The sequence below is a fragment of the Enhydra lutris genome, unplaced genomic scaffold (assembly GCF_002288905.1).
Source record: "Enhydra lutris kenyoni isolate GAN:26980312 unplaced genomic scaffold, ASM228890v2 scaffoldscaffold8, whole genome shotgun sequence".
NCBI lineage: Eukaryota > Metazoa > Chordata > Mammalia > Carnivora > Mustelidae > Enhydra > Enhydra lutris.
The window spans coordinates 5,238,242-5,259,885 of NW_019154092.1; the positions used below are offsets into that span (position 1 = coordinate 5,238,242).

At 38.3% G+C, this 21,644-nt stretch overlaps 1 protein-coding gene across 2 annotated transcripts in view; it reads left to right on the top strand.

Moving 5' to 3' along the window:
* Positions 1-11,709: 11,709 nt before the first annotated feature.
* LOC111142469 (spire type actin nucleation factor 1) overlaps positions 11,710-21,644 on the top strand; it is a 179,976-nt gene continuing 170,041 nt past the window's right edge. For both annotated transcript variants that reach the window (XM_022495643.1, XM_022495644.1), the window contains exon 1: positions 11,710-12,031. In XM_022495643.1, coding sequence (XP_022351351.1) covers positions 11,710-12,031 — 322 coding nt within the window. The remainder of the gene's footprint in view (positions 12,032-21,644) is intronic.

Below are 21,644 nucleotides of genomic sequence, written 5' to 3' on the forward strand. Positions count from 1 at the left end.
TTACTTTCCCATCTCCCTGTTCTCTACCCTCCTTTCTCCCTAGCCCTAAGCAACCACTAATCTACTTTCTATATAGATTTCCCTATTCTGGATTTTCATATGAATGGAATCACATATGATCTTCTGTGACAGGCTTCTTTCACTTAGCATAATGTCTTAGATTTATCCATGTTCTTCCATGTATCATGTCATTCCTTTTTATGGGTAAATAATACTCCATTACATGGGTATGTTATTTATTTACCCTTTTGACAATCAATAGACATTTGGTTGTGTTCACTTTTTTACTATTATAGATAATGCTGCTATATTATTTGTGTGGTTTTATGTGGGCATGTGTCTTCATTTCTCTTGGATGTTTATCTAGAAGAGGAATTGCTAGGTCATATGATAACCAACATTTTAGTGAAATGCCAAATAGATTTCCAAAGCAGGTGCACCACTTTCTAATCCTACTAGCAGTGGATGAGTTTTCTGATTTCTCCATGATCTTGCCAACACCTTGTTATTATCTGACTTTCTTCTGATTCTAGTCATCCTGTTGGGTATGAAGTGGTATCTCTTTGTGGTTTTTATTTGCCTTTCCCTAATGGCTCATGACATTGAGCGTTCTTTCATGTGCTTATTAGCCATTTGTATATCTTCCTTGAAGAAATGTCTATTTGGATCACCGTTTTTAAATTGGGTTGTCTTTTTATTATGAATTGTAAGAGTCCTTTATATATTTTAAATACAAGTCCATCAGACATGATTTGTAGATATTTTTTCCCATTCTGTGGGTTGTTTTCATTTTCATGATTGTATCCCCGAAGTACTAAAGTTGGTTTTTTTTTAAAATACTAAAGTTTTTAATTTTGACAATGGCCAATGTATCTGTTTTGTTGTTGCTGTTGGTTTTGTTGTCATGTTTAAGAATCCCTTGCCAAATCTAAGGTCATGAAGATTTATCACTATGTTTTCTTCTAAGAGTATTATAGTGTTAGCTCTTAGGCCTTTGATCCTTTTTCAGTGAAGTTTTGTATATGTTGTCAGTAAGGGGCCAACTTATTCAGGTGTTTAATCACCCTTTGTTGAAGACTATTCTATCCCCATTGAATGATCTTGACAGCCTTGTCAGTTGATTGTAAATGTAGGAATAGAGTCATGACTCTGTATTCCTATTGTGCCAGTCTGGTTTTTTGTTCCCGTACCACACATTTTCATTATCTATCATTGCTTTTCTGTACATTTTGAAATTGGGAAGTGTGACAGTCCTACATCTGTGTTCTTTTTCAAAATTGTTTTGGCTATTCTGGGTCTTTTGCAATTCCATATGAATTTTAGAATCAGCCTGCTGATTTCTATAAAACACCAGGATTCTAAGGATTGTCTTGAAATTGTGGAGTATTGTCCTCTTAGCATTGTTAAGATGCAGACATTACATCATTTGCTTCATGGATATGGTTATTTTTCCATTTATTTTAAATCTTTATTTTTTCCTCAACATTTTGTAGTTTTCAGAGTGTAAGTTTTGTACTTCTATTAATTTATTCCTATTTTAGCTTTTTGATGCTATTATAAATGGAGTTGTTTTACTTAGTTTCATTTTTGGATTGTTTATTGCAAATGTATAGACATATAATTGATTTTTGTATGTTGATCTTGTATCATGCAACCTTGCTGACCTCATTTAATTGTTCTAATAGTTTTTTTAGTGGATTCCTTAGGATTTTCTTAAGGCACAATCATGACACCTGCAAATAGAAGTACTTTTACTTCTTCATTTCCTATCTAGATATCTCTCATTCATTCATTCAGTCATCATTCATTCATTTATCTGCCTAATTGCCCTGGCTAATACCTCCAGGACAATGTTAAAGGGAAGTGGTAAGAGCAAATATCCTTGTCTTGTTCATGCTGTTGGAGAGAAATCATTCTTTCACCATTAAGTCTGATGTTAACTAGTTTTCTCATAGATGCCCTTTATCAGGTTGAGGAAGTTCCTGTCTAGCTACTAGTTGTTTTTATTTTTATCACGAAAGGGTGCTGGATTTTTGTCAAATGCTCTTTTTGCATCTATTGAGATAATCATGATTTTTTGATATAATGTATTATATAAATAGATTTTCAAGTGTTAAACCAATCTTGAATTTTTGGGATTAATTGTATTTGGTCATGGCGTGTAATTCTTTTTATAGGCTGCTGTATTCAGTTTGCTAGTATTTTGTTGAGGATTTTTCTATCTGTATTCATAAGAGATACTGGTTTGTAGTTTACTTTTCTTGTGATGTCTTTGATTTGGTATCAGGGTAATGCTGGTCTCAAAATGAATTGGAAAGTGTTCCTTGCTGCTGTTTTTTTGGGAGTTGGTGAAAAGTTGATTCTTTTTTTTTTCTTCTTTTTTCTGAGAGAGGGAAGAAGGGAGAGAGAGTGAGTTCACATGAGTGGGGGGGGGCAGGGAGTGAGGGAGATAAAGAATCTTAAGCATGTTCCACACCCAGTATGGAGTCCAGTGCGGGGCTTGATTTCACAACCCTGAGATCAATACCTGAGCCAAAATCAAGAGTTGGATACTTAACCAATGGAGCCACGCATTTGCCCCAAGTTGATTAAGTTTTCACTTTGGTAGAATTCAGAGACCATCTTCTGTGCCTGGGCTTTACTTTATGGGTAGTTTTTTAATTACTAGTTCAGTTTTTCACTTAGTATAGGTCTATCCAGATTGTCTATTTCTTCTAGAGGCGGTTTTGATATTTTGTGTCTTTCTAGGAATTTATCCATTTCATCCAAGTTATCTAATTTTGCTGTACAGTTGTTCATAGTATTTCTTCATAAAGTCAGTAGTAATAACTCCTCTTTCATTTCTGATTCTAGTAATGGGAGACTTCTCTCTTTCTCTCTCTCTTTTTTCCCTCCAATTTGTTGATCTTTCCAAAGAACTAGGGTTTGGTTTCATTGATTTTTCTTTGTTGTTTTTCTATTCCTTTTTCATTCATTTCTATCCTGTTCTTTATTATTTCTGTCCTTCTTGCTTTAGGTTTAGCTGTACTTCTTTTTCCAGTATCTTAAGGTGGAAGGTTAACTTACTGATTTTGGATCTTTCTTCTTCCTTAATATAGTCACTTACTGCTATAAATTTTCCTCTAAGCACTCCTTTGGATGCATCCTATAGATTTTGGTATGTTTTTCTTCATTTTCATCCATCTCCTAGTATTTTCTGATGTCCCTTTTGATTTCTTCTTTGACCCATTAGCTATTTAGGAGTGTGTTAGTGTGTTAAATTCCAGGTGTTTGTGAATTACCCAATTTTTTCCCCTGCTATTGATTTATTTATTGATGTTTGTATTAGGAATTAACATAGTTTGTCCTGGAGAATGTTCACATGTGCACTTCAGAGAAAAGTATATTCTGTTTTTGGGTGGAATGTTCTGTAGTTGTATGCTGGGTCTAATGGTTTATAGTGTTCAAATATTTTATCAATCCATTAATGGTTCTATTCTAATTGTTCAATTGTTAATGAAAGTAGAGTAGTAAAGTCCTCATAAAAAGTTAAAAAAAAAAGTAAAGTTGAATTATTTCTCCCTTCCTATCAGTTTTTTTTTTTTTCATGTATTTCGGTGCTCTGTTTTATGTTTGTAATTGTTATATGTATATATCCTTTTATCATAAAAAGTCCTCTTTATGTCTAATAATATTTTTGTTGTAAAGTCTGCTTTTTCTGATGTTAGTATAGTTTTCTTGTGGTTGCCATCTGCATGATTATATCTGCTTCCATCCTTTAACTTTTAATCATTTCTTATCTTTCAATACAAAGAATGTCTCTTTCCCCCTCAGTTTGACAGTCTCTGCCTTTTGTCTGTGTTGTTATATCCATTCACATTTTATTTATATACCTGGGTTTATGTTTACCATTTAACTTTTTGTTTTGTGTTTCTTACTCTTTTTTCTCTATTTCCCCTTTACCACTTTCATTTGCATTAAGTAAATATTTTCTAATGTATCATTTAAATGTCTTTAATAATTTTGTCACTATATTTTTAAGTTTATTTATTTTTTGATGGTTGCTCTCGGGTTTCTCATATACATCTTAACAAGAATCAGGGTGCCTGGGTGGCTCAGTTGGTTAAACCACTGCCTTTGGCTTACGTCATGATCCCAGAGTCCTGGGATTGAATCCCACATTGGGCTCCCAGCTCTGCAGGGTGTCCGCTTTTCCCTCTGACCTTCTCCCCCATCATGTTCTCTCTCACTCACTCTCTCTCAAATAAATAAATAAAATCTTTAAAAAAAAAAAACTTACAAGAATCAGCTTGAGATTTATACTAGCTTGATTCCAGTGATATGGAATTTTAATTTTTTAAGCTAAAGTTATAATGTTTCAAACGAAACTTGATTACTTTTTGTCTGACAATACATCACTACAACTAATGTTTTTAGAATAGTTCAAAGATGTTAAATTGGAATCTTCAGTTTTTAACATACCTGATTGTAAAAGTCATTAATAACTTGTATTACAAGTACAGTTTGTTTTAAATATCATAGAAAAAGTTAATTCAAAAGTTACCTCTTGGGGCGCCTGGATGGCTCAGTGGGTTAAGCCTCTGCCTTCGGCTCAGGTCATGATCTCAGGGTCCTGGGATCGAGCCCTGCATGGAGCCTGTTTCCTCCTCTCTCTCTGCCTGGCTCTCTGCCTACTTGTGATCTCTCTCTCTGTCAAATAAATAAATAAAATCTTTAAAAAAAAAAAGTTACCTCCTTGTAAAATTCCATGGCAATATTAGGTTCTTTTTCAAAGACATTTTCAAAATAAGCTTAAGTCTTTTTGAAATATGTCTTTACATGGTATGTTTTTCTTCTAAAATACATGTAATAGAGATTCTAATCATTTGGTACTCAATCACTGAAAAATGCTACTTTTTGTGTTGTGAACTGCATAGGTAAAAGTTAATGGCAGGATATTGTTGTAATTCTACCTGACTTGCTAACTAAGACTGCATGCAGCGGGCTGCTTAGTTATTTCAGGTGCTTTGAAAGAATTTTAAATATTAATGCATTAATTTACTTCACAATAAGACAAATTTAAGGTATTAACACTATGCTATTGGGTTTTTAAAAAACTATGTCATATTCACTCTCTTGCATAATGGCAAGTTTTCCTGAGTGGGAGAGAAGTAAGTGGAGGTCTAAACCTAACTGGATGAGAATTTCAAGTATCTCTAGATATGGGGGCGCCTGGGTGGCTCAGTGGGTTAAAGCCTCTGCTTTTGGCTCAGGTCATGATCCCAGGATCCTGGGATCGAGCCCCGCATCGGGCTCTCTGCTCAGCAGGGAGCCTGCTTCCTTCTCTCTGCCTGCTTCTCTGTGATCTCCATCTGTCAAATAAATAAATAAAATCCTAAAAAAAAAAAAATATCTCTAGATATGCTTGTAGGAATGTTATATAAATGAATGTCTTCTATTTTATGTGTTTGACCAAGTAAACATCATAAACAGTTGGCCTAACTTATTTTTTTTTAAATGTTTTATTTATTTACTTGACAGAGGTCACAAGTAGGCAGAGAGGCGGCAGAGACAGAGGGAGGGGGAAGAAAGTTCCCCGCTGAGTGGAGGGCTCAATCCCATGACCCTGGGATCATGACCTGAGCCGAAGGCAGAGGCTTTAACCCACTGAGCCACCCAGGTGCCCCTGGCCTAACTTATCTTGATGTTGCTTTAGTCCTCTGCTTTAGCTGAGGAAAGTTGGCCCAATATTTAAAATCCTACAAAATCAATAAAATTTAAAAATTGCTTCTGCTACAGAGAAAAATAATGAATGCTATATAATTCAGTTAAAACTGAAAATGTCAATGACATTAGGACAATATTGCAGTTGAGGATGATAATTACCAAATTTGCAAGGGAATAATTTTTTTAGAAGACTTTTTATTAGGGGTGCCTGGGTGGCTCAGTTGGTTGAGCGTCTCCCTTCGGCTAGGGTCATGATCTCAAGGTCCTGGAATCGAGCCCCATGTCAGGCTCTCTGCTCAGCTCTCCCTCTCCCTCTCTGCCTGCCATTCCCCAACCCCTGCTTTCTCTGTCTGTCAAATAAATAAAATCTTTTAAAGATTTTATTTATTTGACAGACAGAAATTTTTTTAAAATTTAAAAAATTTAAAAAATTTTTTTAAAAATCTTTAAAAAATTTTATTTATTTATTTGAGATAGATAGAAAAAGAGAGAGAAGAGCACAGGGAGAACAGCAGAGGGAGAAGGGAGAAATAAGCTCCCCGCCGAGCAGAGAGCCTGATTCAAGACTGGGATCCCCTGGGATTACAACCTAAGCTAAAGGCAGACGCTTAACCCACTGAGCCACCCAGTTGCCCAGTGAATAATTTTATACCCTTAAAAGAATTGCTTAGGAGGTGTGTTTAAAATGTCATAGCTTTAGGTTGAGATCTAGGAGTTACATCTTTGTGAATTTTAATGTCAATGATTTTTTTCTAACATCTCTTAGCAATGATTATGAGGTAGAAAATAGGAGCAAGGATTATGCTTGCTGTTCCCAAGAGAAATGAACATGCATAGCAAATAAGAGAAAGAAAGATACTGTACTCCATTAATGACTATCGAGAAAATATCAAAAGGACACAGGAATTCAGGTTAAAAAAATATTTCAAGGGAAAAACCTGAGGGCAAAGCACTACTAAAATATAAGTACAGCCCAACCTATATACCCTTCCACAAAAAGTACCAAAGCAAGGCTTTATTTCATTGCTTATTTAATTGAATTAAAGTAAGCCATATTTTGTGTTAGTTACGTATTGACCTTGGAAGAGAAATGAGCCTTTTACAGAATCAGTAAAATAGTAGAGCCAGAGAAGCTCCAGACTTCTACTGGCACATTAGGTTAAAAAAAAAAAAAAAATCTTTTGAACAATAAGAAAAGGGCCATCTTTTTTGTATAAAGCAAAGCAAAATTTAATTATGGAGGTTTGAAAAATATTTTAGATTTGTCTCATCAACAAAGTATTACTTCAGTCTGAAAATGCATTCTCTTTAACTTATACAACCTAAAATTCTGGTTTCTTAAAAGTCTTATTGAGAATTCTACATTTTCAAGCAACTATTGTCAAACATCAAAATTTTGCTATCAAATAAAGATATTTTCATGCCTTGTACTGTTTTCTATTTTCCATTAGAATTAAGAAATAAGCTACTGCTTATCCTAACTTGAAATTTGATAAGAAGTAGGTAATATGGCTAAAAAACAGGATCTGGAAAGCTTATGTTAAAGGAAGTATATTTGAAGTACTTTTGGCAAATGTCAGTAGTTTGGGGTAAGTTATTTAACCTCTGCAGACTCAAAATTTTTATTAAGTGTAAAATAGTGGATGGACTCAAATTTAGATCTAGGTCTTTTCCAAATCGAATCTTTTTTTTTTTTTTTTTTTTTTTTTTTACTAATTGAGGCTAACAATTCCACTTATATTCAGAATCAGAAGACCATCTCTCCTTGTTGGTTTAAAAATAATTATTTCAAAGGAGAATCACATTAATAAAGTGAAACATGACTATTGTTTGACCTAGTATTTTCCAGAATCCTTCATGAACATACTGATATGCTACTGTTAGATATTTTGCCTTGTTCCTCTACTTTTCCTCAGTTTTTATCAGTGGGTATGTAACTTGATCTCATCAAGGTAGGATAGGTAAATTTTAAATATGAATGAATGAATATGTTGTGGAAAACACTGGTTTGGGGTACCACTTAGAAAAAGGCATTCATGAGTATCTTCTAAATGTTTCTCAATATCTCTGCCATTGGATACAAAACTTAATTCTTTTACAAGTTTACAGATCAAAGGAATCCAATTTTGTTGTGTTCTTATCTGGTCTATGTACTTCTGATTCTATGTATGAGGTCATATGCTAATTTCCATGACTAATTTTAAAGATTTTGGGCTAATATTTAGTTTGATTATGAAAATTACAAGAGATGAGTTTCAAACTACATTTAGGGTTGTTGATGGAATTAGCCTCCTTAGGGGAGTGATAATTTGGAATTCTTTGATGGGGATGGAGTTATTATAGATCACTTTGAAGATAATTACTATGGGGAGATCACCGCTACGGTGAAACTCAATGCCAGTGAACTCACAAAGACCAATGGAGGGAGATGGGGCATTGCATCATTCATTCAAGGTATTTAAAATACCAAAAGTTTGGTTGATTGTGGTGGTATGTACAAATTTAAAGCATCTGCTTTTTATTTACTGCTCTTGCTTGCTGGAGTGAGGAATGAAGTGTGAGGACTTTTTTCTTGCTCTGTGCAAATGTGGAGAGATGTAAGTAGCAGAAAGAGCTGAGCTGTTCAGGAGTCCTGGATTTCAGTCCTACCTCGTTCATTTACTAGTTCTATATTTTGTCATTTGTAAGATAGGAATAGTAATATCTGACCTTGAGTTGTATAACTGAAGAAAGCACTTTGAAAATGTAAAATTATCACTTTAAAATTACAAAGTATTATAATTGTGGGCAATGAAAATTTAGGTTATGCCACTGAAAAAAATATGCTGTTCTATTTTTTCCTTTTTGGTGCACTTTTCTAGGTGAATGTGCCTCTTAGGAGAAATTGTCTGGGAGTGACTGGATTAAGCTTGGGCTGCACAGGCAGATTGTGCTCCCTAAAGACTCAGAGCAGCTCAGCCAGCACGTCCAGAGTATGAAGCATGAAGTACATTTATTCTGCAAAAATGATAAGTAAATATAAAAAATTTCAAGGATTCCATTTTTAATAAATGCAGCAACAAAATCAATGAAAATTAAAATCATATTCAGAGTAACATGTGCCACTATTTTTCACAGATCTTATAGCACTTTGAAAAAGATATTTACATGTTGATTTGACTTGTTCCTTTTAAATATATAGAGCAATTTTTTAAAAGTGGTGAAGCCAAGAATAAAAAAAAAATAAAATCAGTGACAGAAATTGGGACAAAATATACTGTCCCAAGGTATTAGAAACTTTGAACTTAAACTGAAAATGAGAAAATGGGAAGGTTATTCCAAGTTATTCCACAGTCCTGATTGAGTCCTGGGTATACATGGACCTCTGATAGTCTTGTCAAGAGTCAGTTTCTCAGAGTCTTATGATGATGGACATGGGGCATTATCAAAATTTCAAAGAGTTCTGAAAAATCATATAAAAATTATACTATCTTTGTACAAAAATGAATCAGGTATTCAGGTTATATAATAAATAGATTTATAATAAAATATAGCTAGGATTTTTAAGATTTATCTTTTACGTTTTCTGCATATATTAACATTCTGCTTGTCATCTTGCCTCAACTTAATTCCATATAAGCTCTCAAAAGCAAGAAATTTACTTTAAACACAGTATATCAGTCATGAGTTTGTATCTGGGGGGAAAAAGCCCTATTTTATATAACCTTCCTGTGATTCAATGCCATATTGTTTTTCTTCCCAAAATGTATGTTTAAAAATTATCACTTAAGAAAGGAAAGAATCTTGGCACCTAGGTGGCTCAGTTGGTTAGGTGACTGCTTTCAGCTCAGGTCAAGATCCTGGAGTCTCAGGATCAAATCCCGCTCCTGCTCAGTAGGGCGTCTACTTCTCCCTCTGACCCTCCCCCCTCTCATGCTCTCTCTCTCAAATAAATAAATAAAATCTTTTTTAAAAAGAAAGGAAAAACTCTTTCTGTTGTGAATTTGTTTTAAAGAATACATCTTTTAACGATAACATTTCAGGTAAAATTTGGATTTTTCTTTTTCTTCATGTCCACATCTTTCCTTCTTCCCTTCAGTTACGATTTATTTATTGCCCTGTACCAGGAGTAGCAAGGGACTGGCTCATGGATTCATTAGTTGATTAATTCATTTGACTTGTGTTTTGTGGAGGGAGTAAAGATAAGGACAAATACGTAAGTGATTTTTGTTGTAGTTGTCCAAGTGCAATGGAACAGCAATATCCCATAAGGCCACGAGATGGTAGTGTTGTCCACAAGAGTAGACCATTTAGCTGTTCATTGTTCAAACCGTTTTAAAGCCCTCTGTATTTTCAGAATTCACACAGAATCTAAACTTTTAAGGTAGCAAAATTTGGATATGTTTTCCCAGTTTTTCAATCAAAAGATTTTATGTATCTATATATCCATATCTATCCATCCGATCTGTATCATATAAGGAATTAGGCTTTTCTTCTCAAGGTTTGGCACACACAGTGCATTTTTACAATGGGATTATGAACCTATAATATAGCTTAAGGGTTTTTTTGTATCTCTTGTAGTGAAATTATAATAAGGTGATTAGGAAGAAGCTTTTTTCTCCCCCTTTCAATTCCTTACTCTTTTAAAATACCTTTTGCTTTTCTCTCTTCTCCCTACTACTGCTGTATGTACTGTGATATCTTAAGCATTGATAATAGACCCTTGTAATTTTTAGTGCAAGATGCAATTGTTAAGAGCGTGGGATCTAATATTACACACAAAGCTGCCTTAAAAGTTTAATTGGTAGTTACTGTAAATTTCTTACTCGGTTGATACTTTAAACTCTCTCTGGTTCTTAGCACTAGCCTCAGAATGGAAAGTTACCAATTAAATTCGTTTACCAATGAGTGATTATTTTATCTAAGAATGATGTTATATTGCATAACTTAATGAAGTCAGCGAGGTTCTGGGGAGTGCAGTATTTCTTTTCTTCTACGGCTTGTTCCCCTCAGTTCAATGTTGCCACTCTGATACTAATTCCACATCGTCTGAACATACTGGGCTCACTGGACTATGATGAGTGTGATCACTGGAGACATCCTTAGGGAGGAGTTGTGCAAACGTTACAAAATGAATCCGGAAGGACGCTGAAACTAATGTCTACAAATATTTACAACATGGTTATATCCCAGGCCTTCATCTAAGCGCTTGGGAGAAGTCAGCGAGCAAAACCCATAAAGGTCCCTGTCCTCAGGGAGCTTACAATGAAAATGGGAGGACCTATTCAACAAACAGTACATCTAAGTAAATTATACGGCATATCGTTGGCCACAACTACCCCAAAAAGAGCAGAGGAGGATCCGGGGGATGATAAAGGAGCGAGGCCGGGCGCAGTGCGAAGTCGGCTGGTCAGGAGAAACCTTGTGGAGGCTTGAAAGAGGCGCAGGACCCACGCCCAGCCGACCGCCCGGGGGTGGGCGGGAGCAGGCGCGGCGGCGGGGGAACCCGGAGCCGGAGCGGTTTCAGAGACCTTTATTAGGAATTTGCTACAGGCTGGGTTCGAACTCCTAATTAGCCTCCCAGCGAGTCAGTTCCTGGGGGATCCAGCACCAGTGGACTCCCAGCTCCGCGGGGGATCGCTGCGGTCCGCGCGGTCAGCTTGGCGACGGAGCGCACACCCGAGCTGCCTGCCGTGCGGACCCCTGGCGGGGCGGCTCCGCAGCCCCGGCCCTGAGCGCGCTGCGAGGCGCGGGGCGGGGCCGGCGGACGCCATCGCGTCGCTACGGGCCGGCGGCAGCGGCGGCCTGGTCAGGACGGCCGCGGCGTCCTCGCCGCTCTTCGCTCGCCCACGGCAGCCGGGCCCTCGCCCAGTCCCCCGCTTGGTCCCCCACGGCGGCGCGCGCGGCCAGGTTGGGCGGGGCGGTTCCGGGGATGAGGAGGCGGCGGCGAGCCGAGACGATGCTCCGGAGCTGAAGAGACGCCGGCACACGGCGCGGCGGCCGAGCGCAGCGCCGACCCGCGGGATGGCTCAGCCGGCGGGCCCGGCGGGCGGCGGGGAGCCCCGGGCGGAGCCGGCGGGCGGCGAGGGGCCTCCGGACTCCGGGGCGGCTGGCGGCCCGCCGGACGCGCTGAGCCTGGAGGAGATCCTGCGGCTCTACAACCAGCCCATCAACGAGGAGCAGGCGTGGGCCGTGTGCTACCAGTGCTGCGGCTCCCTGCGCGCCGCGGACGCCGGCCGCCGCCAGCCCCGTCGCCGCGTGCGCTCAGCCGCGCAGATCCGCGTCTGGAGGGACGGCACCGTCACCCTGGCGTCCGACGACGCGGGAGAGCCGCCCCCCGCCACGGGTGAGGCCGCCGACCTGCGACTCCACCGAGACCCCTCTCCGCGGCCCCTTTTCCCTGGAAGCCCCGGGCCAGGCCCTTCCGCCCCGCGACCCCCACCTCCCATGGGAGGACCCCCTGCGGCCCCATTTTTCTCCCTCGTCTTCCTGGGCCCTGCCCTTCTTCTGTGCGACCCCCACCTCCGACAGGAGGACCCCCACCGCGGCCCCCCTTTTCCCTCGCAATGCCTGGGCCCTGCCCTTCTGCCCGGCGAACGCCCACCTCCCCAGGGAGAGCCGAGAGGAGCAGGGCCTGGGGCCGGCGGGCGGCGGGGACGATGGTGGTGCTGGCCCTGTGGTCTAGCGGGGGCTCCACGTAGGTCAGAACCGGGGGGTGGGGGGACGGGCAGCGGCACAAAGAGGGGTTGTGAAGAGGGCGTCCGGGCGGGCCTGCGCCCCCCAGTAGGGCCGCGGACCTGCCCAAGGTGCTGGTAATTGCACAGAGTAATTGCACAGACTGTCATAGGACGGCTGCCCCCGTCTTGTTTGGGAAATGCAGTGGGTTGGGTCCTTTTCATGATAAGCTATGTATACATACTTACATGCCAGGCTGTTTACTTGGGATGTGGTAGGTGCTATGAAAGGTTCACGTGAGATCTCGTCAAGGATAGTTAATTCTGCTGTCAGGAAAATTACACCTTTCGGAATGAGTAGTCAGCTAATAGTTTTTGTTTTGTTTTTTTTTTAATTTGGTAACAAATTCCTTCAGTTTGGAAATATAAAAAGCCCCGAAGAGAATGTTGCTATTTTGGGAGAAACAGGAGGAGACGAAATAATGATTTCTGGCTCTTGGAAGTTAAAAATAACTACCATTTACCTGTGTGTTAAAATTTGTTGCGATGAGAAAACAGGCTTGTCAAGTCAAAAGTTGACAGGATGTCAGATAAACATAAAATGGGTTTTAGTTAGGTTATTGTCTAATGTAAATTCTTCAAGATTATCACCTACACATTATTATGTAGCTAGCGCTTACTCAGAGATGTTATGATGATGAGGGGATTGATAATAGGTTTCTCCTATCAGTTTTTATATATTTCAGTCTTTTGAGAGGCAAGTATACTAAAAACATAGAGAAATAATCCGCCCTCACTTTTAGAAAGTTGATAGAAATGTCAAAATGCTTAAGGTGAAAGATGTAATTCATTAGTCAGTAAAATGACATTTAATCCAAATCCTTATCTAAATTGATTAAAATAAAAAGCATTCAAGATTTTAGTTATCAATTCTTTCACTTCCCATAAACATTAAAGTGTGTGTGTGTGTGTGTGTGTGTGTGGTAAACGCATTTTAGAACTTTGACTTATTTAAATCTATTCATAATTCTCTGGAAATTATTTTATTATTATAGTTTTTAGTTTGATGTGTTTATTTTTAAAGTTGGACTTAATGTTAGTGGGAAATACTTGGTATTATAATTTACTTATGGTGTATTAACATGATATGCAAAGATACGCTTATTATAAAATGAGGCAAAGCAGTGCCTTGGAATCTGGCATTTCAAGGGGGAAAATGGTTGTGTGTAACCCTCTTTTAGAAGCGGCATTCGTAGTGTTGACTTCTGGAAGGAATAAACACGAGTTTACATTCTTTCTCCTGAACTTAATCCCAGAAGAGTGTGGTTAAAGTTGTGCTTATGGACCTACGAGTAGTTTAGTTGTCAAGACAGATGTATTCTGGCGGTAGTTAAAAAAAAAAAAATCAGAATCTCATGTTGAAATGAATTATTATTTTTTTTTGTATGATTAGTATGAGTAATACTATCTTGACCTAAATGTAATACTCTGTCTTCTAGGAGAGAATAGTAGTTTCCCTGCAATCCATCCTCTTCTTCCTTAGTTTGACTCATGATCTCTGCTACCAGTTGTTGAGAGAGAGCCCAACCAAAGCTGTTGATACAGTCTTGAGCACCTTAGGCTTGATCGATTACAAATCTTTAGGAAGTTCTTACTAAAATATTGCTTATGTTAGTTTATTTCCTCTTAGGATTTAAGAGCAGTTGCATGGTTACAAAAGGCACAGAAGTGTTTTCTGAACACTTCATCTTGATTCTTAAAAATGCTGAATAATTTAGTTCTGTGCACATGTATACATTCTATTTTTAAGGAAAAAATATTAATCTTGATACCTCAATTCTAAGAAGTACTTTTTCACTGTAGGATGTTTCATAGGATTGTATGTAGTCAGCGTTCAACAGCATTTATATTTTCACACAGTTTATCTGTTGAGTTATTTCCAGATGGAGGCTTAGGGGATTTAAGGGACTTGCTTATATTCATATTGATGACTTTGAATCAAATCCAGGTCTTTTAACCTCTAGACTTAGAAACAGATTTGGTGTGAATTTGGGTCCTTATGTTCCTCCCCTTCCTAGCTGAGTGACCTTGAATAAGTTCCTTAAACTCCCTTAATTACTGAGTTAAAGACACTTAAGCTCTGCATATACAATCACTGTGAGTCCAGCCTCCTCATCTGTAAAATGAGAATAGATCACTTTTTCACGTGAGACCACTTAAGTGAGATGATGCATGTGAAGTGACTAAAGCAAGGCTTGTTATGTAGCAGATACTGGCTAAGTTCTAGTTTGCTTTCTCCCCTAATTCTGTGTCCTTTTGCACCACTGTTGTGCCTCTGGTCCTGCTGTTCTACATTTTTATTCAAAATTGGGAACACATATTTTGGGTCAGGGTCTCTCATTCTTATTTTGGCTAAATAATTCAGTGTGGGGCTGCCCTGGGCCTGTATAGGATGTTCAGCAGCATCCCTGGTCTCTACCCATTGGATGCCAGTAACTACCCATCCCCTCCCCCAAGTCATGAAAGTCAACAAAGTCCCTGGACATGGCCAAATTTCCCCTGGGGGAGCAAAGTCCTCCCCTGTTGGGAACCATGGGTCTAGCAGATGATGGGTGGTACACAGGGTTGTGTTCAGTGTGGAGAATTGGATCCTGGCTATAATCCTCGAGTGAGTGAGTTCTGGAGTTGGCCACTTTTCCCTCTGCTGCTGAGTTGAAAGAACAAGTGGTATCGCTCCACTCAGTCCCATAGAAAGAAATAACCCCTCACATGCTTTCTTGACTTGTTTGGGGGTTGAGCGTAGTAGTAATTGATTTTAGTTCTTGTTTACTTTTAACAGTGTTTACCTTTAACAGTTCTTGTTAAATCCGTTTTACAGTGTTGATCCAGAATGTTCATATTCAGTTTGAATTAAATTAGGCATACCTGTAAGAGAAATAGGAAGATGATGAAAGATGTGGAAGGCAGGGAGATGAGACCAAAATGGGAAGACAGTGAAGAACAAGTCATTTTATTTAGCATTATACTTGATTATAATCAAGTGCCATATACTAACACGGCCACAAAAGCAGTGTGATCAAGGATTGAAGGAGATCAAAAGGAGAAATTAGTTCTTCAGAGGATAGCTTAAGAGCAAAAATGATTACATTATGATATAGCATCTTAAGCAGCATGTTTTATGAAGCATTTCTGTGATGACAGAAGGAAACATTGCTTAGAATCAAGAGGGCTTATGATTTGTCTTAGGCGTCTAACTTAACATTTTTATTTTCCCTAATGTTTATGTACTTATAATAAGTCTGACAGTTTTATAAAAGTTTCTTATATGCAGGTTGATGAGGTTTTTGCTTTCACACCTTTAATTAACAAGTTAAAGACACTCAGGCTCTGCATATACACAGCCTGCTTGCTCTTTGTCGCCACTGTGCCTCACTGGCATTTGGAAGGCATGTTATTATACACATTATTTAGGAAGTAGTCATTGATGGAATTTGGGTTATATTCCAGACCTTCTCAAGATTAGAACTTTTTTTTCCTGGGATGCCACAGAGAATTATTAACAACAGTAGTATTCCTGCTTGGAACCACGGTATGCTCTCAGCAGCCTCTTAGGCCATAATACTCATCTGGCAAAAATAACTTATTTCAGATTTTGATTTCAAAATCTTTGATGTATCTTTAATGTTAGATGTATAAAGAACATTTAAAAAATTGTGACCGCATCTTGATTTAAAATAATCTTGGATTGGTTATAGGTTTTCCTGGGAGGAACAATGAAAGCTTGCGTGCATACTAATAAAGGCATCTCTTGGTATAGGGAACATTTGGGTGTTGTTTGGGATTTGAAAAGAGGACATGATCAGTCAAGCTTCTCAGTAAGTTTCATGCTAATTTGGTGGGAGAAATGGTCTTGAAAAAATATCCTATTTGATTTTAAAGAGAGACCAAATACTTGTGGAGAAGGTTGAAATTAGTGAAAACATGTTTTAAAACACGAATTCTTGTTCATTCTTGGTATAATTCTTGAGTGTTAACATCCTGATCATTAAATGAAAGGAATATTTGAGATTTATGTATTATGTGTCCAGGGTAGAGTTTGGGGGTGAATGATGGTATTAGGGGTTGGTGAAATGTCTTATCAGGTGTAGTAATATGTAAGAATTATTCCATTTGTACAATATCGCCCAATATGTCGGGCTAATTAAAATGTAAAAACATGCAGGGATGCCTGGGTGGCTCAGTCTGTTGAATGTCTGCCTTTGGCTCAGGTCATGATCTCAGGGTCCTGGGTTCAAGCCCTACGTTGGACTCCCTGCTCAGTAGGGATCTTCTTCTCCCTCTTCCCCCTTACCCCAGTTCATGCCCTCTTCCTCTCTCTCTCTCTCAAATAAGTAAATACAATATGTTTTTTTAAATGCACTGAGTTCCTACCGTGTGCAAGCAATGTTCAAGTTTCTGTAATGTAAAGATAAAAAGTTCTAGTCATGGAAAAAGAGAAATAAAACATAAACACAGCCGTAAGTCTACCATGAAGCTAATGCAGCTTCAGCTCTGATCCCACTCATTTACATAGGCTGCTTCTAGGCCCCTGCACACAATACGTGCAGATGGTCATTTGCAAAATTAAGGTATTTTAGCCATAATTGGTAAGATTGCTGTCACTTTTGACTCCATTTTACCCTCCAGTGTACTTCTAGTTATGTTGGGTTGCGTGGGAGTAGCCACAGACATTTCTGGGAAAATTTTTGAAATAATTCTTTGTGGTTTGTATCTGTTTTTCTGCCCTATGCAAAGGAAAACAGGGGAGTTTGGTCATATACAGATATGGGTATGTAAGTAATTGGGACTTTGTTGGGAAGCTGTTAGCTTCACCAAGACTTTTGACTCAGCTTTAAAAGAAAACAATCATTGGTCTACCAGGGACTATATGTTGGTAAGAGATGACGAGTCACACTCTGCCTGTTTTATTTGTATTGTCAAAATCACTTTCCTTCATCATAAATTCTATAAAAGGGCAACAGTTCCCTTCCCACTTTCATAATATTGTCATCAGAGCCATATTATGTTTTTCAATTGCTTCCTGTTGGCTAAGTAGAAAAAAGAGAAACTGTTCTCTTCCAGATATTTGTTTAAAATTATGAGGAAAATATTGCCTATTACCAAGTATAGTGGGTTTTTTTGGAGTAACTTTTTATTTTGAGATAATTTTAGATTTACAGAAAAGTTGCAAAGATAGCACAGGAAATTCCTCACCCAGTTCTCCTAATGTTAACATCTTATACTAGTGTGGTGTGATTGTCAAAACTAAGAAGCCGGCATTGGCACATTACTATTAACTTCAGACTTCGTTGGGAACTATTAACCCTGGACTAGTTAACTTTGGACTTCATATTTCTATGAACGTCCTTTTCCTGTTTCACAAATCCATCCAGAATACCATATTGCATTTAGTTCTCATGTCTCTTCTGGTCTGTTATGATTTCTTACACTTTCCTTGTTTCCCCTAACTTGACAATCTTGAGGAGTACTGGTCAGGGGTTTTGTAGACTGTCCTTCCATTTAGGTTTGCCTGATGTTTTCTTGACTAGACTGGGGTTATGTGTTTGGGCAAGGAATTACCACTGAGGGGAAGGCTCCTCTCATCACATAGGATTGGGACCCATTATATCCACACGGCACTACTGGTGATATGCATCTTTGTTTGCCAGGTTTCTTTGCTAAAGAGTTACTGTTTTTACCTTTTTCTATATTCTCTTCTTTGGAAAGGAGTCATTAAGTCCAGCCTGCATTGGAGAACGTGGCCTCCTCTAGGAGAGATGAATTAATATTGTTATTATTACTTAATCTTATATGAATTAATTTTAATATAATTTAATATTATTGCTTAATATTATTTGGAATTCTTCCGTAAGGAAGATTTGGCCCCCCCCCCCGCCGCCCCCGTTTACTTATTTATTTCTATCATTCTGGGATCATGTATATTTTAGACTTTGTTATTCATCACCATGTTATTTTTTTGCTCAGATTGTTCCAACTGTGGCCAGTGGGAGCTCCCTTTAGGTTAGCTCCTGTGCCCCCCCACTTTTTTGCATTTTTTTAAGATTTTATTTATTTATTTGGGAGAAAGATCGAAAGAGTACAAGTAGGGGGAGCAGCAGAGGGAGAGGGAGAAGTGGGCTGGAATCATGACCTGAGCTGAAGGCAGCCACGTAACTGCTTAACTGACTGAGCCACCCAAGCGCTCTCCTGTGTGCCTTTGATATCCAGCCATCCTTTTGTGTTTTTGAGCACGTCTTCACTTTCTGGCACTACAAGATGCTTTAAGGCTTACGATGTGTATTTTTTTGTCACAGTCCTACAATCAGACATAACTCTAAGGAGCTCAGCACTGGTTATGCTTGTTGATACTGGGGTTGTTTTTCATATGCAAGAAGAATTGAAATATTACGAGGTTTAGTTTTAATTTTTTAATTTTTTAATTTTTTTTGAGGTTTAGATTTTTGTTAGATTTATGAAGTATCTCTTTCTGGTATCTCACTTTTATTGGCCTGCCTACCATGCTCATCCTTTCAACAGTTATGTAATGAATACCATAGAGCCAAGTTGAATAGAGAGGTAAAGAGAGAGCAGTCTGTACACACTGTTTATCAGAAGAGAGACATACCTGGGAATGAAAGCCAGAGCAGCCTATATTGGGAATATCAATTGGATATACTAGTGCTGAGGGGAGGTCAGTGAAATGTGGCCTAGACTCAAGTGTGGATTGACTGAGGTATGTATATGGTCGAGAACTGGTTTGGACAAATCTTGTGGTCATTGGCCTTCCTCTTATAAGCCCTTGTGGATACTCTGGGCTAGAGGTGTCCCTAAAGCTGCAGTAGAACCCTGAAGAATGTTGGTGATCAGCCACATTTGAAATAGTTCCCCATTTTGTAGGCATACATTTTCATTACTGCTCTGCAGTATAGCATGTGGATAAAATATACTCTTGTGATATGTTCATAAAAGGTCTTAACCGAACAAACAAAAGAGATGAAAACTAAATTATCATTGGGCAAATGGTTCTTGTTTTTGGCCAACTATTTCAGACTGTTGCATGGGATCATGAATACTTTAAGGACCAGAAAAATACTGATTTATATAAAGCAATGCAAACTAATTGGGAAAGCTAGTAATATTTTCCCTAATTCAAACTTCTGTCTACACAAAAGTTATTTTTAAGTGGTAGTATAACAGGGTCAAGACAAGGTCAGATCTGTTTATTCATGCATTGAATTTATTGAGCTTATCTCGTTCAGCCTTTGCCCTTCTCAGGTCAATATCTCACAGCATTCTATTGATGTTTAGGTGTATGAAGGATAAACATTCCACGACACCCTGTTCTCTTTTGCTGCTGGTATTGCCCTTATCATACAAAGAAAATATATTAAGAAGATGTCCCATCAAATTTTTAAGCAATTTATAAGCAAATTTCAACTAGTTGTGTAAGAGTTCAACAGTATTGTTTTGTTTAGGCACATTTCATGTAGTTGCATGAGAGTTCAGTAGGTTTTTTTTGTTTTAGTGATGATAGCCTGGTAATGAAATGTTGGTTAGGATTTCTTAAACATTTTTTTTCTTTTTTTTTTTGGTATCTTGTATTCATTCAGTCTTTGGCCACTTTTCTTATGTCTAAAAAAATCATTTCTTTTGACATTTCCCTCTCAAAACTTATTTTTTTGGTCGTTTCCCAGTTTTTCGCAAATTTTTCCTTTTTTTGGAAGTTCAGCATGCCTACAGAAAGGTGCACAAATCATTAGTGACACAACCATGTAAACACCAAGCTGACTTTGAACAAAGGAGCATTACAAGTAGACCACACGTCTTCCACATATATAATGGTTGTCTTTGTTTTTATCACCACAGATTGGGCTTACTTGTCTGGTAAACTATGTATATAATCTTACAATATGTGTTTTTTGTGTCTAGCTTCTTTTGTTCAACATTGTGTTTGTGAGATAAATTACTTGTTATTGCATGTAGCTCTAGTTTGTTTTCATTGCTGATGGTATTCAATTGTATGAAAATACCGGAATTGGTTTACCCAGCCTGCTGTGGGTGGTCATATGAACTGTTTAGAGTTTTAGCTATTATTTTAAATAACACCACTATAAACTCTCTTGAATATACATATGCACTTCTGGTAGGTATATATCTAGTAAAATTGCTGGATTGTTACACGTCTCTTAAGTTTTAGAAGGTATTGCCAAGTAGTTTTCCAAAGTGGTTTTTCAGGTCTTATTAGCAATGTGTCTGTTGTAGCACATCCACCGTACTATTTGGCGATGTCATTAAAGTTTACCTATTTTTGGAAGGGATGTAATGGTACATATCTCATAATGGTTTTGAGTTGCATTTATCTGATGGCTGATCATGTTGAGTGCCTTTTCATATGTTTATTGGCCATGATGATATCTCTTCTGTGAAATTCCTGTTCAGGTCTTTTGACTATTTGTCTACTATTTTCTTTCTCTCTTTTTTTTATTATTAACATATAATGTATTATTTGATTTAGGGTTACAGGTCTGTTTCAGGGGTACAGGTACAGGTTTACAGCTCATCAGTCTTTTTTTTTTTAAAGATTTTTTTTTTTTTTTTTTTGACAGACAGAGATCACAAGTAGGCAGAGAGGCAGGCAGAGAGAAGGAAGCAGGCTCCCTGCTAAGCAGAGAGCCTGATGCAGGACTTGATCCCAGGACCCTGGGTTCATGACCTGAGCCCAAGGCGGGGCTTGATCCCAGGACCCTGGGTTCATGACCTGAGCCCAAGGCAGAGGCTTTAACCCACTGAGCCACCCAGGCACCCCTATAGGTCATCAGTCTTACACAACACACAGAGCTCACCACAACACATACCCTTCCCAATGTCCATCACCCAGCCACCCCATCCCCCCACCTTGCTCCCCTTCAACAATGCTCATTAGTATTTTTTTCTTATAAAACATATAAAACATAAATTTTACCATTTTAACCATTTAATTAAAGGCATTAATTGCATTCATAGTGTTGTACAACCATCACCAGTATTTCTGTTTCTAAAATTTTTCATCACACAAACAGAAACTCTACCCATTAAACAGTAACTGCGCATTCTCAACTTCCCCCAAGCCCTGGTAACCTCTAATTAATTTACATATATATTTTTGTCTTTTCTTATATGTTATGATTTTTACATACTCTGAATACAAGCCATTTGCCAGTTATATATATTATAGACATCATCTCCAACTCTGTAGCTTTCCTTTTC